General features: G+C 38.2%; 1 protein-coding gene across 1 annotated transcript in view; it reads right to left on the bottom strand.

Annotated features, from left to right (window-relative positions):
• Positions 1 to 2,960: 2,960 nt before the first annotated feature.
• Positions 2,961 to 16,436, bottom strand: part of AGTPBP1 (ATP/GTP binding carboxypeptidase 1) — a 170,154-nt gene continuing 156,678 nt past the window's right edge. The window contains exon 26 of the mRNA XM_079927641.1: positions 2,961 to 4,098. Within this exon, the coding sequence (XP_079783767.1) occupies positions 3,921 to 4,098 (178 nt within the window). The 3' untranslated portion in view covers positions 2,961 to 3,920. The remainder of the gene's footprint in view (positions 4,099 to 16,436) is intronic.

Genomic DNA, 16,436 nt, shown 5'->3' with positions numbered 1-16,436 from the left:
CTTCAAAACACTAAGGCTCATAAAGAAAATGAGACTTTCTTCTTAGTTTCCTTTTTTCTATGCAGGAATTTGAATATGCTTTAACCAGAGAAATATTTACTTAATAATTAATGACAATATTCTGTCATGCAAAGTAGAATAGCCTTTCAATTAAAATATTGCTTCAACAGGTTTTTTGCTAATGGAGAGAACTAGGGTTTACATACAGCTACTAAACTTTCACCAAAATAAGAGAAAAATTCACTGATTTTCAATTACTATTTTGTAATGATTAAAATACATATGGGAAAATGAAAAGATTTATAAAGATACATTTATAGTTTCATTACAGTAATTTATTTCTGGATCATGCACAAAAACAATTCCATTAGTACACTTATTGTATTAACCATTTCAGTGCTTATATTAATATGATCATCTTAATTTGCATACTTGAAATTCAGAAGTATCATATCCATAGCGGTTCATATGCTCTCCAAAGTGGAACTCCAGCTTACTTATTTAGAATTAGGATTCAGACAAATGTTCATGTTTCTAAACATCACACAAAAACTGGCAAAAGTGGCAGAGACTGATTAAGAAAGATACTTAAATGCAGAACAAAATCCTGTATTCAAACAACACTATGACTGCAATAAAGGAAAAGCCATTGTGAACCATAGGTTTTTGCCAGGCAAATTTTATAAGCTCAAGAAAGACCGACCCTCGAGCTTTTAATATTCCTCATTTTGGGGGGAAAGGCAAAGAACAGCATCTCCTTCTTCGGTAAGAATATGAGGCTAGTTGTCAGGAGACCTGGGCTAAAGCCCTGGCTCTGTCCCTCAGTGACCCTGTGACCTCACCTGATCTCTGCCTATTTTCTCGATTCTGCAAATTAGCTTGATGTCACTCATCCCTGGTGCTGAGAAACTGCGATGCTGAAAGAGCACCAGGTCATACCAGTGACTCTCACAGTGTGGCTCCTGCAGCATCACCACCTGAGAACTTTTAGGAAATGCAAATTTGGGGGCCCCACCCAGAAATCTGTGTTTTGAGAAGCAAGTCCAGGTGATTCTGATGCACACAATATATACCGTATACCAGGGATCCCCAACCCCCAGGCCGAAGACTGGTACTGGTCCTCGGCCTGTTAGGAACCGGGCCGCACAGCAGGAGATGAGCGGCGGGCAGGCGGGCGGGCGGGCGGGCCAGCAAAGCTTCACCTGCCACTCCCTGTCGCTCCCCGTCGCTCCCCATCACTCGCATTAATGCCTGAACCATTACCCCCACCCCACCCCCACCCCCGGCCCGTGGAAAAACCGTCTTCCATGAAACCAATCCCTGGTGTCAAAAAGATCGGGGACCGCTGCTGTATACAGTTTGAGAACCACTGCATTAGATCAAAACTACAGCTAAGAAATTCACAGTTCCGAATTCAACGTAAATTAAATAAATCTAAATTCCATAATAGACTCAGTTTATCGGCCACAGTAATTTTCAGGATTATGGCACTGAAGGCTCCTCAATCATTCTTTGAAAATCTAAAAAAACATAGCCACAAAGGTATAATTTAGGGCCTTTTTAGCTACAAATAGCCTATGAAACTTAGTTTTACCCCTAATTAGGAAAGTTAGGATTTTAAAGTATTTCTTACTTTTCCAAAGCTATTTATTGTTAAAGAAAAAAGTCATTTCCTAACTATAAAGACCTTCTCTTCAATCTTGTGAATAATTATTTAATAAAAGGCATATTCAGGTTTGTAAATATACTAAAAGATATGCCTGATCTATAGAAAATATTATAGCAGTACATGGTAAGGGGTTATTACACTGCTAACATAAGAAACACACGTTCTGAGTTATTCTGCACTTTCTAGTAGCTGCAGATGCCTTCCATACAAGACTACCTTGGTTTTTAATGTCTAGTTTTATAAGATCCAAGAGAAGTGCACATACAGACACTGTGGCTCCATAATCCACCCTCTGAAAAAATTATAATTATATATGTAATTAATTTCTATATGTAGAAATAATAAAATAACTTTATGAATTATTAGATACATTATTAAATAAATAATACTTTACCTTGCTAAGGTATCCTCATCTTTCAGGTCACCACACATTAAGAGGGCTGGTTCAGTTTCACAATCTATTTAGTCTTGATTTTCTGACATTAATAAGAATTAGGCTATTTAGAGAAAAGGCCTCATTATCAAGGCCCCTTGCTATGTTTTTAAACATGGTTCCTCTGACACCAAAAAGAAGCTACACTGTGGATGAAATGCCTCAAATAAAACAATGAAAATCATTGATTTGGAAAATGCAAAACTCTGAAAAATACTCTTTTATGATTTCTTTTCCATAATTACAGGTTTTTCAAAAAAGATTTTAAAAAATTCTCTTCTGGAATAAGTGAAGATAATGTGCCAAAACCAAAGCACCCGAGTCCTGGCAAGAGTCTATTCATAAGTTATCTTTTTGGATTTGTTTTGTTACAACAGAAACTTAGTTCTGAAAGCACTTATCCAAAGACCCTGGACTTGTTTTATTTTACTTGAGGACAAAGACATTCCTGCAGCAGGACAGCTTAAACTCGGGAAGATGTCACTACAAGAAAAGGCTGAAATTCACTGCCATCTTCTAGGACTCGGTTACCAGTGTCAGCATGCCCTGAATTCACTTTAGCACATCTAATAACAGCACAGCTCAGGAGGTGCTATATAAGCTTCATATACATTTAATACTGGCTCATAGCCTCACTGAATTTTTAAAGCTTTTTAACAAACTGACTGCAGTGATAGACTTTAGGTGCAGCCATGAGACACAATTTTAGAGAAAAGAGCTGTTCACGTATATTTTTTATGATAGATAGGTATACTTATACTATAAAAAAACTTAACACTAGGGCTTCCCTGGTGGTGCAGTGGTTAAGAATCTGCCTGCCTAATGCAGGGGACATGGGTTCGAACCCTGGTCCGGGAAGATCCCACATGCCTTGGAGCAACTAAGCCTGCGAGCCACAACTACTGAAGCCCGTGTGCCCTAGAGCCTGAGCGCCGCAACTCCTGAAGCCCGCGTGCCTAGAGCCTGTGCTCTGCAACAAGAGAAGCCACTGCAATGAGAAGCCCAGGCACCACAATGAAGAGTAGTCGCGGCTCACTGCAACTAGAGAAAGCCCACGTGCAGCAACAAAGACCCAATGCAGCCAAAAATAAATTTAAAAAAAAAACAAAAAAAACTTAACACTAGTAAATTAAGCATTTTTTTTTTACAAATTTTTATCAATGTTTTCAGATGTCAGATTATCATAATATTCCCCCAAAGATTCTACAGACCAAATAATCTGAGCTGGTTAAAAAGGATGAAAAAATGAATGCAACGTTTAATAGAGCTTTTATTTGTTTAACTTGGTAAATGTAGAATGTAATGGTTTCAAGGAAAACTCTGGAGTATTTCAGTCACAACTCAACAGTTAACATGATTCTGAAGAACAGTCTTATCTTCAATATCTACCCACCCTTACACAGACACATCTACAGGAATCCATGTACATACATATTAGTTTTCAACAACCCAGGATTCTCAACAACTCTAGAATTTAGATTTTATTTTCTCACACACTTCAAAATTATCCATTTGATGCAGGATATAACCATAAGGAGATAAAAATTCATGCAATGATACTCAGGTTTTGAAAAAGTAAACCCAATATTTGATACTTCAATGCTATGTAAAGTGCATTGAATATCTAAAATAAAACAAGTGCCAATTTCATCATTAATTAATAATAACATATTTATTGTCTTGAAACCAAACAGGCCCAAGCTGCTTTCTGACTTTCTGAGTCACCTCTCTATACACTCACTGCTCTCAAACTTCCTATGTAATGAAAACCAAGATATTTCATTTCTTCTATGCAGTTCACAAGAGATGGCAAAGGGCTCAAGGTAGGTATGTTCTTGATAATTCAGAGTCAGAAAGTACGTCTTCTTGTGCAGAAGGTTCATAGTCTCCTGCATTTTCAGCCAATTCAATATCTAACTCATCATTACTTTCTGCACTGTAATCAACTTCTTCAAGGAATCGAGGTTCATCTTCATCCAAAACATAAGTGGTGGGGCTGTAGCCAAAGCACATGGAACACACAAGATTTCGTTAGTTTTCAAGGCTCTGATATAAAATTATTTGGCCATACTGGATTAACTTTGATTTCAATATAATACAAGTAATTTGGGTTAATTTTTTAAATGTTACCCAAATGAACAAATTAAGAAACTTATAATAGCAGAAATCTATTGCATTGATAATAAAGGGTGAAATGCTGATTTCTAATTATCTGACAAGAGTGTCAATATATATGCTACAATTAGATAGCTACAAAAAACAATGGACTTGCTCATTAGGTTACTTCTTTGAAGGATGCCATCAATTTGTAGACTCTAAAAGTGTATTTTAATCACTATAAATCAAGTAACAGATAATTTCAACAGGCTTTATAAGGAACTGTGGTATCTAATTGGTTCCTCCAGTAATGCCCTGAAACCACTTATTCTAAGTCTGTAAAGTAATTATTTGCCATAAAAACGGCCCATATACCCATCCTCACAGTTTCCACTGGTCAAGAAAAAAAATGAAAAACAAGTGAACACTCCATACCCAGATTACTTACTTTCCCTTGGGACACAGAAGAAGATATTTGCTAAAAGCACTAAGTGCTTCTAAATATTTCATTAGGCAGGTTGTTTGGGATTAAGACAGCCCTTCCACTAGGGTAACATATTCTTCCCTCTTCAAAAAAAATCACAGTATTCTGATTTCTCCCCATTTGGGAGATTTTACACACACACACACACACACACACACACACACACACACACACACACACACCCATATCAAAGAAACACTACAGAAACGTTTCAACGTCCCCATTTTGTGACCAAAACGATCTCAGCTTCATATAGATATATGTTTGTTTATATCCCACCTACTTCCCGTTGCTGATACAATTAAAAGCTATAAAATTAGACAATAAAAGGGGAACAATAATCTTGTCAAATGAGCAGAGAAAGAGATGTTATTAGGCACCTAAAATGAAAGAATTCCTGCAACTGAATATTAAATTCAGTTCAGATATCTGGAAGTTTAAACAGGAAAGACAAGTTAATGGATTATATTGTTCTAATTTTCTGAGACAAGAAGGCAAAACTCATCTGGTGAGAGTATCTTTTCTCCTAGAATTGTTTCAATCTTGCTAATTAAGGAAAAGAGAGTAACACATTGCAAAACCACCTTGATCTTGTATAGTAAACTTCCTCTTAAACACTGAGAGCTTGCACCATGATACAGTAGTCCTGATAAATCAAGCTGAGTGGTTTGGAAGATTGTGTAAGACTTTACAATACATCTAACATTCACAAGAACAATTTCACCATTATGCAACTAAAATATCATCACTCTGTTAGGTTTTTAGAGAAAAAAAAGTTGGATTAAAAAATTATTTGACTTTAAAATGACAATTATTCTCTTTCTTTTGAAAAACTGTTAATTCATTCCATCTTGACCTTGGTGTTTCAAATTCTCAGGGTGTCCCAGGGAAGCTAAATACTAAAAAGTTAATCAATTTGAACAAAGGGAAAGAGTTTAAAGAAAAAGCCTAGTCTTAGAAACTGTAAGTCAATAAGGAAACTGAAGGAGACAAGTTAATTTAGGGACAATAAGGATGCCCAGGATCAAGCCACAGAAGCTTCCAGAAAACAAGGAGACTTGGAGCTGGTAACAGATGCTGGCAAGAACTTTCAGACAGAGAAGCACAACCTGGAAGGCAAGCTCCTGGAAATTTAGAAGAAATCCCACAATAAGGAACGTTCAGGGCTCTGGATACAGAAGATAATTTAAGACTGTACGTTCTTGATTTTGGCTTATTCACATGCCACCTGTGACATGAATGCCATTCACGTTCTGGCATCACCCATTCTAAGAGCCAGGAGTGGACTGGTTTCATATACTTAGCCCACTGCTGTAACTCACACTGGCCCTGATATTCGACTCCTGTTTCTGTGGATCCTAACAAAATCATGTTCCTAGCCCAGCTTCATTAACCCCTAGCCACAGCTGAAATATTCGGTACATCCTGCAATGGTAACGGGGCCATCAGTGCTAACTTATGGTGGGGAGCGGGGCAGAGGGGACAGGAGAGGTCAGTAGATCTGGGTTTAAGGAGCTAGGGGGATACTGAGATGAGGAAAGAGAAGGAAGAATACAACCCCCATCACTCACTGAAAGCAGCCTTCTTACTGGCACTTTAGATGCTCTTTTATTAAAGCCCACCCTGCCCTTTCTCTATAGTCGCCCTTTGTACCCTGCACGTTCTATCCGATGCTTCTCATATGCATTTGAAACCATCTGTTGAGGGCCTGTCTTCTCAGTACTAAATCATAGGTGTCTCTTGGCACCTCCTGTCGGTCGGCTCCCAGACTACCTGATATACTGTAGCCCTGAACAAATGTTTGCTGAACTCTATGAGAAGCCACAAGGTTGACAAGATCACCCATTTTCATATCACCCAATCCCAGTGATTTTACCTTAGTGAAAAAACTTAAGGCACAAGATCAATCCTAACAACTCAGCTTTACTTTTATTAATAATTCCAACATATGTTTTGAGCGCCTTACAATTTAGGAAGTTCCTGCACACACGTGATCTCACAATAACCTTCACTTCAGAGAAAGACTAAGGTAATTTGCCCTAGTGTTATAAAACAATCCCTTTATATCAGCAGAAAGGAATTCAAATATTATTTTAATCATAAAAAAAGAGAGTCTAATTTTTTTATTGGGGTATAGTTGTTTTACAATGTTGTGTTAGTTTCTACTGTACAGCAAAGTGGAGTTCCCTGTGCTATACAGCATGTTCTCATTAGTTATCTATTTTATACATAATGTATACGTGTTAATCCCAATCTCCCAATTCATCCCACCTCACCTTTCCCTCCTTGGTGTCTAACCAACGTTTAATTATTTCCCATCACTACTACGTTGCTTTTCCCACCACTACTTCCTTGCTCCCCTCATTTTCTTCACATATGTTTACTCCTTTTGCCCTGTTTTTGTTTCACTCTAATAGCTGTTCCATATATACCTGCCTTAATATCCTTCTATTCTGGATTTTAGAAACATTTCATTCTAAAAGAGAAGAGCATTTTAATTCAAGAACAAATCTTCCTCATGCTGCTTCAGGGAAAATGTCAAAATTTTCCCCCAAAGGGCATTCTCACAGGACAAATCATTGAAATTCTCTGTTGTATGGTATCGTTATGATGTGGAAAAGGTTTATAATTCTGCTTCATTCAGATTCAGAAAGTTTTCTGGCTATCCTTATGGTAAACTATTAAGCACTGCACAAAATTAAACCAAAAAATTAAGTGTCTCCCTCAAACGTACACTCATCTGCTGCCATTACAGCTGTTCTGACATCCAAGACAACAGGGTGCAGACCCTCAGCTCTGCTACCTGTACAAGCACGGAGGAAACATGGAGTCGGCAAGTCTGGGTTTGTGCCTCTACCCCTCTGTTAACCAGCTGTGTGATCTTGAACAAGTCACTTACTTTCTCCAAGCACTGGTTTTTCTCAAGGGTATAGCGGCCCCACCACCTCACAAAGTGGACTGGCTCAAATTAGATAGTAAATGGGAAAGCATTTGAAACCCCTAAGCTGCACAAATATAAAATGTTATTATGACATTAATAAAATCTACCTTGTTAAAGAAAAAAGTAAATCAATCTTTCTCAATTCCTAAAGAGTCCAGGTGATGGGCTGCCCCAAGCCCAGCAGACTAAAAATGCTGCCTTACCTTTGTAACTCCGGATCCTCCCTTAACCCTGCACTCTTTTACAATTCTGAGACCAACCTACCTGTTTTCAGACAGTAAAATTTAAAAATAAATAAATAAATATACCCTGGGGAAGAATTTCTGAAACTTATTTACAAACAGAAAAATATTCCATTGCCCACATTGTCAGAAATTTGTGACTCGCTGACTGTGTCTTTCTTGTGTTGAAATGTTAAGTCTAAGGTGAAAGAAAATCTCTATCTGCACAAATATTGGAGAGCATTTTACTTATATAATCTGATCCCTACCCTATAGCCTCTACTAAATATCACAAAGTTAACAAAATTATCCACAAAAAACACAAATAACAACTTCTGTCAGTCTTAAGTGCCCACGGCATACATATAAGTACTTGCACACACATTCGCACGCAACACACACGCGCACACACACACACACAGAGTGTACAGAATGTATAAAAAGAGATTATTTATCTATTTGGGGAAAAAAAGGAAATTAAGTTGCTAATTTACTGATACTTTGTTGAAAAAAAAATGTAACAGTTGCCTTCGGTTAACAGTAAGTCACTAAACTCCAACTTAGTTTGCTATTGATCTAAAAACTCTCCTTGTGCATAATGAGAGCGTTAAATGGTTAATTCTCAAATAATACAGGGCAGCTCCAAAAACTGAAACCATTCCCTTTCAGTAATTTTGCTTAGTCATTTGGAAGATGCAAGACATAAGGAAAGTACAGGGGAATTTTGGAGTTAGACGTGGATGCAATTCCTGGTTCTGTCAGGAATTACTAGATGGATGACCTTGATAAATTCATCTCTGAGCCTCGATTTACACACATATGTAGAGGGGTTACAATTCCATCTGTCTCTGGTCATTCTCAGTAGAACATTTCTGAGATAACAATCCAACTTAACAGAAATTCGGAATGGGCACGCGTGTTGGGGGTCCCAAGACCACCCCAGGTTTAGTGATTTGCTAGGACGATTTACAGGATTCAGCACGGAGTTGTATTCAAAACTATGACTTATTATAGTGAAAGGATACAAAGAAAAATCAAGAGAAAAGGTGCATGGGGCAAAGTCGAGAGAAAACCAAGGGCAGGCAAGGGCAGTGGCTAAGAGGCAGGGTAGTCATCAGAGCTTTCAGCAATTTCAAAAGAATGCAGGCAAAAGTTGGAGTTCAGAGCTGCAAAGTTTCCTGAAGGAAGGGAGTTACAGAGATGTGACCCCCAACAGTTCTGACCTAGAGGTATTTGACAAATTCTTAAAATACACAATGCAAGAAGCGGAAAAGCAAAGCAGAAAGCAGCAAAACAAATAAAACAGAAAATAACATAATTTTTGGCAGTCTTGTGGTGCTAAGGAAAGGAGAAACACTGGGCCTTCAATTGTGACCTCTGGAGGGCTACAACTTAGAAAGGGGGGAGGAGTGAACCGAGAATTACACAAGCTTCATAAGTTTTGCAAACCCTTCTCAAGTCAGCTCAGTTCCTCACTCATTTGGGGTGATCTGCCCTATTCTACAGCATGCCAGAGGAGAGATGAATCCTCTTTGAATGAATATGTGCTCTTCTTATTCTGATATATTATATTCTTATTTTGAAGTCTCAATAGACACCTATGTGAGAAGAATAACTTCATTCTTCGAAGAGGCTGCCAAGAATTTAACACATAAATATCTATAAATGTATCTGGTCATCAAATGTCTTGTCCAGGCAAGTCTTAGAGACTAACAAGGACTAACTTGACACCTACTTGAATCTCAATGATAAGGATGATCATTGCCTCCTCTTATGATAAGCCTCAAAGCTTTCATTATAGTCAAACCTGGACTGTGGTCCTAAGTGCTCACTTAAGTCCCAGTTATTTTTCTAGATGATTTCAATTTCCTCTGTATTTGTGGGTACAACAGCATTTCACTGACTTAGTACAAACGCACAAATGGTTCACTTTTAGTTATAAGCAGCTATGATTTCCAGGGGACTTGGAAGTTGTGATATTATCTTCAATTACATGGCATGATTTATCTGCCTAGAAAATATTCCAATAGCAATTGTAGCTATAAGAATTTTCTACGTGGTAGTAATAAATGACTCTCATATGCAAACCAGACTCAAATATGTGCATCACAGTCACTAAAAAGGAAGATCCATTTTTAAGATTAGCTTGATTAAATGGTAAACTGTACATTAAAAATGGTGCACATTAATATTAGTAAGCTTTACTATACTAGATATTGCTGTGAACATTTGTCCACAAATGATCTATACTGCCAGAGACTCTCCTTGACCAAACTTGAGGCAGGGTCCTCTGAGTCCTCTTTCTGACTTGGCCCTGACCTGGGTCTCTGTCCTTAGTTCAGTGGCTCTGCCTGCTTACTCCAGGTTTAGCAAGAATCTTGCTGAGTCTGTTAATCCCTTACTCTCGGTATCTGATCACCCTGGCCTGCTTTCAGCAAAAATTCTGTCATGTCCGTTTAGCCAGGATCTCCCTTACCCCTGATGTTTCCTCTTAGCAATTTTCCATCCACAAATCCCCACTCTATACCTCAGCTATAAATCTCCACTCTTCCATACTGTATTCAGAGTTGAACTCAACTCACCCCTACTGCAAAACCCCACCGTAGCAAGTCCTCCTGAATTAAGTCTGCCTTGCTGTTCTTTAACAAGTATCATGAATCATTTTTTTTTCTTTAACAATATTAATTTAATTTTCTGGGAAGAAAAAGTTCTTATATACTTACAAATAAACACTAGCTTCACATAAAGAAAGTGGACAATATGGAGGTTACTATTTCATTCTAATGTTAATAGTGTGCAGCAATCAATATCTTTGTATTACGTTACCAATAACTTCCAGCTATCCTCTCTTATACTTCTAGGGACAGGGTAGAGCCTTCAACCAAGAACATTATGAAGTTAACTGGTCCATAGACCTGTACTCATTTCCTGTACCTTAGTAGAAATGTACTCTACATTCATCAAAACACATCAAATCAGTTTTTTTTTTTTTTTTTTTTTTTGCGGTACGCGGGCCTCTCACTGTTGTGGCCTCTCCCGTTGCGGAGCACAGGCTCCGGACGCGCAGGCTCAGTGGCCATGGCCCACGGGCCCAGCCGCTCCGCGGTATGTGGGATCCTCCTGGACCGGGGCACGAACCCGTGTCCCCTGCATCGGCAGGCGGACTCCCAACCACTGCGCCACCAGGGAAGCCCCTAAATTAGATTTTTAAAGAAGCATTCACACAAAATAGAACTAATGTTAAGCATGTTTTAAAGGCTTTCTTCAGCTTAAGACCTATTTATTTTACTAGTTGCATTAGGAAAAATTTCTCATCAACTTTTCTTATGTCTTTGTATATGCACAAAAAGGAATTAAGTAGTGATACATGGATGAATCTCAAAAACAAAGGTAACTGAAAGAAGCCAGACACAGAAGGTCACATATTGTATGATTCCATTTATTTGAAACATCTACAATAGGTTAATTCATAGAGGCAGAAGTCAGATCCGTGGTTCAGGGGCTGAAAATGCTGCTTAATGAGTATGAGGGTCTCCTTCGTGGGTGGTTAAAAAATGTTTTGGTACTAGACAGAGGTGACTGATGGTTGCAAAATATTGTAGACAAACTAAATACTATTAAATTGTTCACTTTAAAAATGGCACATTTCATGCTGTGTGAATTTCACCTCAATTAAAAAAAAAAAGGTCCAAATACAGTTTGATTATAAGATAATAAGTAGGCTTCATTTAAATACGGCTATTTTTTTATTACAATAAAACAGTGTATAGGGTTTGGTATTTTTCAACTTCACTTTCCCATAATGTTTCAAACATACTTAAACTTAAAACCATATGCCTATGCCTATTATCCTGAAATTTAGTCACCATCACAATTTCCTAATGAGAAGTATTGTTAAACGCTTTATCAGTTCTCAAATCCTTTAAATGAGGGTCACTGAGAATACTGCTTAGTTCAGGTAACAGGTAAAATAAAAACACTTTTGCTAAGTTCAAAAACACTATATAGCTGTGTATGGTCAGGCCACTCACTCAAGATCGCTGTTCTCTTGCTCCCTGTACATCCCCCACTCAAGGAGTGCCTGCCTCACCCACACCCTACTGGCATGACTGACCTTCCCTCTTAATCACAGAGCCTAGTAAGTAACTTGCCCCACGCCCCATCCTCCCACCCCTACCCCCAGCTTAGTGATCTTCTACTCTTCAGATCAGAATGGCTCCACCTGCTAGTTTATCAAAAGGGCTGTGAGGGACAGGCTCTTCTGCTGGTTTCCCTGGTAACTGGTGAGGCAACCTGATGCCAAGTCTCTGTGTAACTGGTAACACCCACCCCCACCACCGGTAGTGAAGACTGCGGCCATGTCCTGCCTGCTGTCTCTTTCCAGGACCTTGCATCAGACATGTAAGAGTCACTATCCAATAAACCAAGGATGTCTCTAGCTGTCTCTGGGCTCGCTCTTCGGTTTTAAGGCTGGGCAATTACAAGGCGTGCAGGTCTGTAGGGTGTAGCCTAACAAGCTTTAAGTTTTTAAATGAGTTCTACCAACATTCCCAGCTTTGACCTAAAAGAAACACACCCCCTAGGAAAGACATAATGCAGACTTAAGTGTTGTATGAAATGGAATTTTTATTACACAACAAATACAATTGGGTAAAGTTAAAATGATTTGTGCGTGGCAATTTCCAACAAATGCCCTAAGAATATAAAACATAATTAATTTTCAACCACAGGCTTCACTGAGAAGCAAGTTCTATAATTTATGGTAAACATAGTGGACCTCAAAAGCCACTAAGATGATGGGAAAAAAAATAACTTTTTTAAAAAGAATAAACCCATAAAAAAAGAAAACTGGAGGGGAGATAATAGCAAAGAAGAGATATCAATAAAATGTTGGAGGATGGAGGAAGATGGATGAAATTAGTAGGCTTGAGTTCCAACCTCCTCCAATTTGCTGAGCATCTACAGTAGGGGAAGCCAAGGAAAAAAATGCCGATTTGTATTACAAAGCCCTAAAACAGTTCAGGAATTGAAGATAATGGTTATATGGGGGAACTGAAAACAGAATTGGTTAAAAGGTATTATAAAGAGCAATTAGATCTTTAGATCCCCTTGCTTGGGCCATGCCCTAGTTCAAAGAGATGGAAAGTTGACTTTCTAAAGACTTTTTATCAGAGAGGCTACTCACTTAGGGCAAAAGGCAGAAATGGGGTAAAGGTGAAGAGAGTAAGTGAAAGTCTGCTCAAAATAAGTCCTACTAGGCTCCCAGAATGCTGGCTTATGCCCCTGGGCAATATTTCTCAATTTTTAAAAATCATCCTCCCTAGTTTTTTGGGGTTTTTCCCCCCTAATCCCCCCTTAATTAACTACAATTAAGAATTAAAAAGATAAATTTCACATCAGATTAGACCCAGCTAAAGGAAGCATGGGTGAATCAAAGGTTGGTTAGGAAAAACATCCAGAAAAAAGCAGATGGACAAAAGAATAGAAACTTATTCATGACAGTAAAAGACACAGAGGATATAGTAAAAAGGTCAAACTTAAAAGTAAATGGAGGGCTTCCCTGGTGGCGCAGTGGTAGAGAGTCCGCCTGCTGATGCAGGGGACACGGGTTCGTGCCCCGGTCCGGGAAGATCCCACATGCCGTGGAGCGGCTGCGCCCGTGAGCCATGGCCGCTGAGCCTGTGCGTCCAGAGCCTGTGCTCTGCAATGGGAGAGGCCACAACAGTGAGAGGCCTGCGTACTGTAAAAAAAAAAAAAAGTAAATGGAGGGGCTTCCCTGGTGGCACAGTGGTTAAGAATCCACCTGCCAATGCAGGGGACATGGGTTCGAGCCCTGGTCCAAGAAGACCCTACATGCCATGGAGTAACTAAGCCCACGCGCCACAACTACTGAGCCTGCAAGTCTAGAGCCCACGCTCTGCAACAAGAGAAGCCACCGCAATGAGAAGCCCACACAGCGCAATGAAGAGTAGCTCCCGCTCACTGCAACTAGAGAAAAGCCCACGCACAGCAACAAAGACCCAGCGCAGCCAAAAATAAAATTAATTAATTTTAAAAAAAAGTAAATGGAGTCCCAGAAAGAGGGAGATAATGGAGCAGAATCAATGTTTGAAGAGAAAATGGCTAAGAATTTTCCCAAACTGATAGAAGACATCAAGCCACAAATTTAAGAAACCTTGTGAATCCCAAGCAAAATAAATAAAATCACATCTAAGTTAAACCCCTAAATAACTAAAGATTAAGAGAAATTCATAAAAGCAACTTAACCTTAAAAGATAGATCATGTTCAAAGGGGCAACAATCAGACTAATGGCTGACTTGACAACTCAGTGGTGGAAGATTGAAGACAATAGAATGATCCCTCAACATGCTGAAAAACGTTTCTCTATCCAAAAAAACACCCCTCAAAAATGAAGGTGAAGACATAAGGGTATTCTTTGAGTAGAAGAAAAATGACCCCAGACAAAAACTGATATGAAGAAAGAAATGAGAAAAGGGGCGGGTAGTGGTGAGGCAGTAAATGTGTGGTGAGATCCAATGACTGCATAAAACAGTAATAACGGCTACAACGTGTACAGTGCTCATAGTATACTCTATCTGACAACAGCAGTACATATATTGAGAGGGAGTTAAATGGAGTTAACATATGAAGGATCCTATATTGTCCCAAGAGATAAAAATTCACATTTATATTGAGTTTGAATATAAATATGAATATATTTTATATAATATAAATGTAAAAAGTTTAGTTTAAATATATCAAAAAGAAATCTTTTCAAAAACACAGGGCAAGTGGAACAAACAAAGCAAATAATAAGCAGGTAGATTTAAATCTAAATATGTCAATAATTACAGTAAATGTAAATGAACTAATGTTCCAATTAAAAGGTAACTGTCAGACTAAAATTTTACAAAAACAACTATATTCTGCTTACAATACATTTACATACAAAGAGACAGAAGGTTAAAAACAAACACTAAATGAAAAGAAAGCTAGTTATAGCTTATATACATGTAATACCAACATGGTTAAAGAATCTGTCTGCTTTTTAATATAAAGTCTTATATTCAGAAGTTTTAAGCATTCCAAGTAAAATAATTTTACAGATCAGTGTTTTTAAGCTTTGTTCAACTAATTGATTTTTAGATTCCAATTATTGTTTCTAAAACTAAAGTATCTTCTATTAAATGAAGCAATGGTATATATACTAAATGGAACAACTGGGAAATTATTTTTTGTAATTATCAAAGATTCACTTTGAATAAGTCTCTTACCTTTTTCTTAAGTTTATTTAAACAAACTCAAATGCTATGTGCCAAATACCTTCGGGTTTATGGTGTTGTGAAGACTAATTATTTGTCATTTATAAATGAGTCACTGATTACCTTGACAAAGGCATTTAATGTTTACTATTCTTGCTGCTGCAATTATTCCAAGCTTACTTGATATAAATTGCCTATAGAAAATAAATTAGTTCACAACAAATAGATATTCTACCTTGAGAAACAGTTAAACCTGAGGAAGACAAAATTAAATTGAGGGCTACTATGTGGAATAAAACCATCCACATTGTACACAGAAACAAAAGCATAAATTTGACAGGGGAAGATGGGTTCAAAAGTTTTTAAGGGTCAACTCACTAAAAAAAATGGGAAGAATTTATATTCATTCAGATGATACCTCAGGTTCACATTAAGACCAGGAAACAGAAAGTTACCAAGGACAAAGAAAGGATACAAAAGAAGAGTACAGACAATAAAGAGAAAAGGACAGGAAGGTAATCTTAGTAAAAGTAGGTGGTTTCCTAGTTCCATCTCTAACACCATAATTTGCCTTTTTCACTCCAATATGGAAATGTGGCTTCACCTGCTACTGATTCCATATTCAATCATCAAGACCTCTCCACTGCCGCCTGATACTGTCTCCTCAAACAATCACTGCCAGTTACCTCCTTATTTAAGCTCTCATCGTCCTCTCAAACATGAATGATTCCAAACAGTTTCCTCAAGGGTTTTCTTGCCTCTACATTCCCAGCTTCAATCAAATCTTTACACTACTTTCAGGCAAAAACTACCAATTAGCATACTCCACCCAGTGGCTTCCAAACTGCCTACTGCCTAAAGGATAAAGTCTAACATCCTTACACTGATATTTAGGGTACTGTAAGACCCTTCCCCCAACCAACAAGCAATCCAACCCAATTGAATCTGAAAATCTTACGTAGCAACCTACCACTTCCTCAACTCAATATGTGACTGGCACTATGCAAGGCACCATTAGACAGGGTTGAAAGGCATAAATATGGTCCCTGAGGTTAACTAGGAGTTAGCTAGGTAGGTGTGACTCACAGACTTCTCTCAGAAGCTGGTTTAGACAAGTACATGCTTTGAGATCCTTATTATCCTTGCTCTAACCACAGAGCAATGATAGATAAAATATAAAACAGGAAAACAAAGAAGACACAGATGCATACAGAAACAAGATAAACATCTCCTTGGACCAGAAAAAGCATAGAGGCACAAAAATAAGTCATGGGTCTCCTGAATTCCAGGTCCAAGAGCAGGCAGCAGTAGCTCCTTCAAAATAACAG

Source organism: Stenella coeruleoalba, assembly GCF_951394435.1.
Source record: "Stenella coeruleoalba genome assembly, chromosome: 7".
Lineage (NCBI taxonomy): Eukaryota > Metazoa > Chordata > Mammalia > Artiodactyla > Delphinidae > Stenella > Stenella coeruleoalba.
The sequence above is the reverse complement of the archived record's forward strand: the minus strand, read 5'-3'. Positions and strand labels throughout refer to the sequence as shown.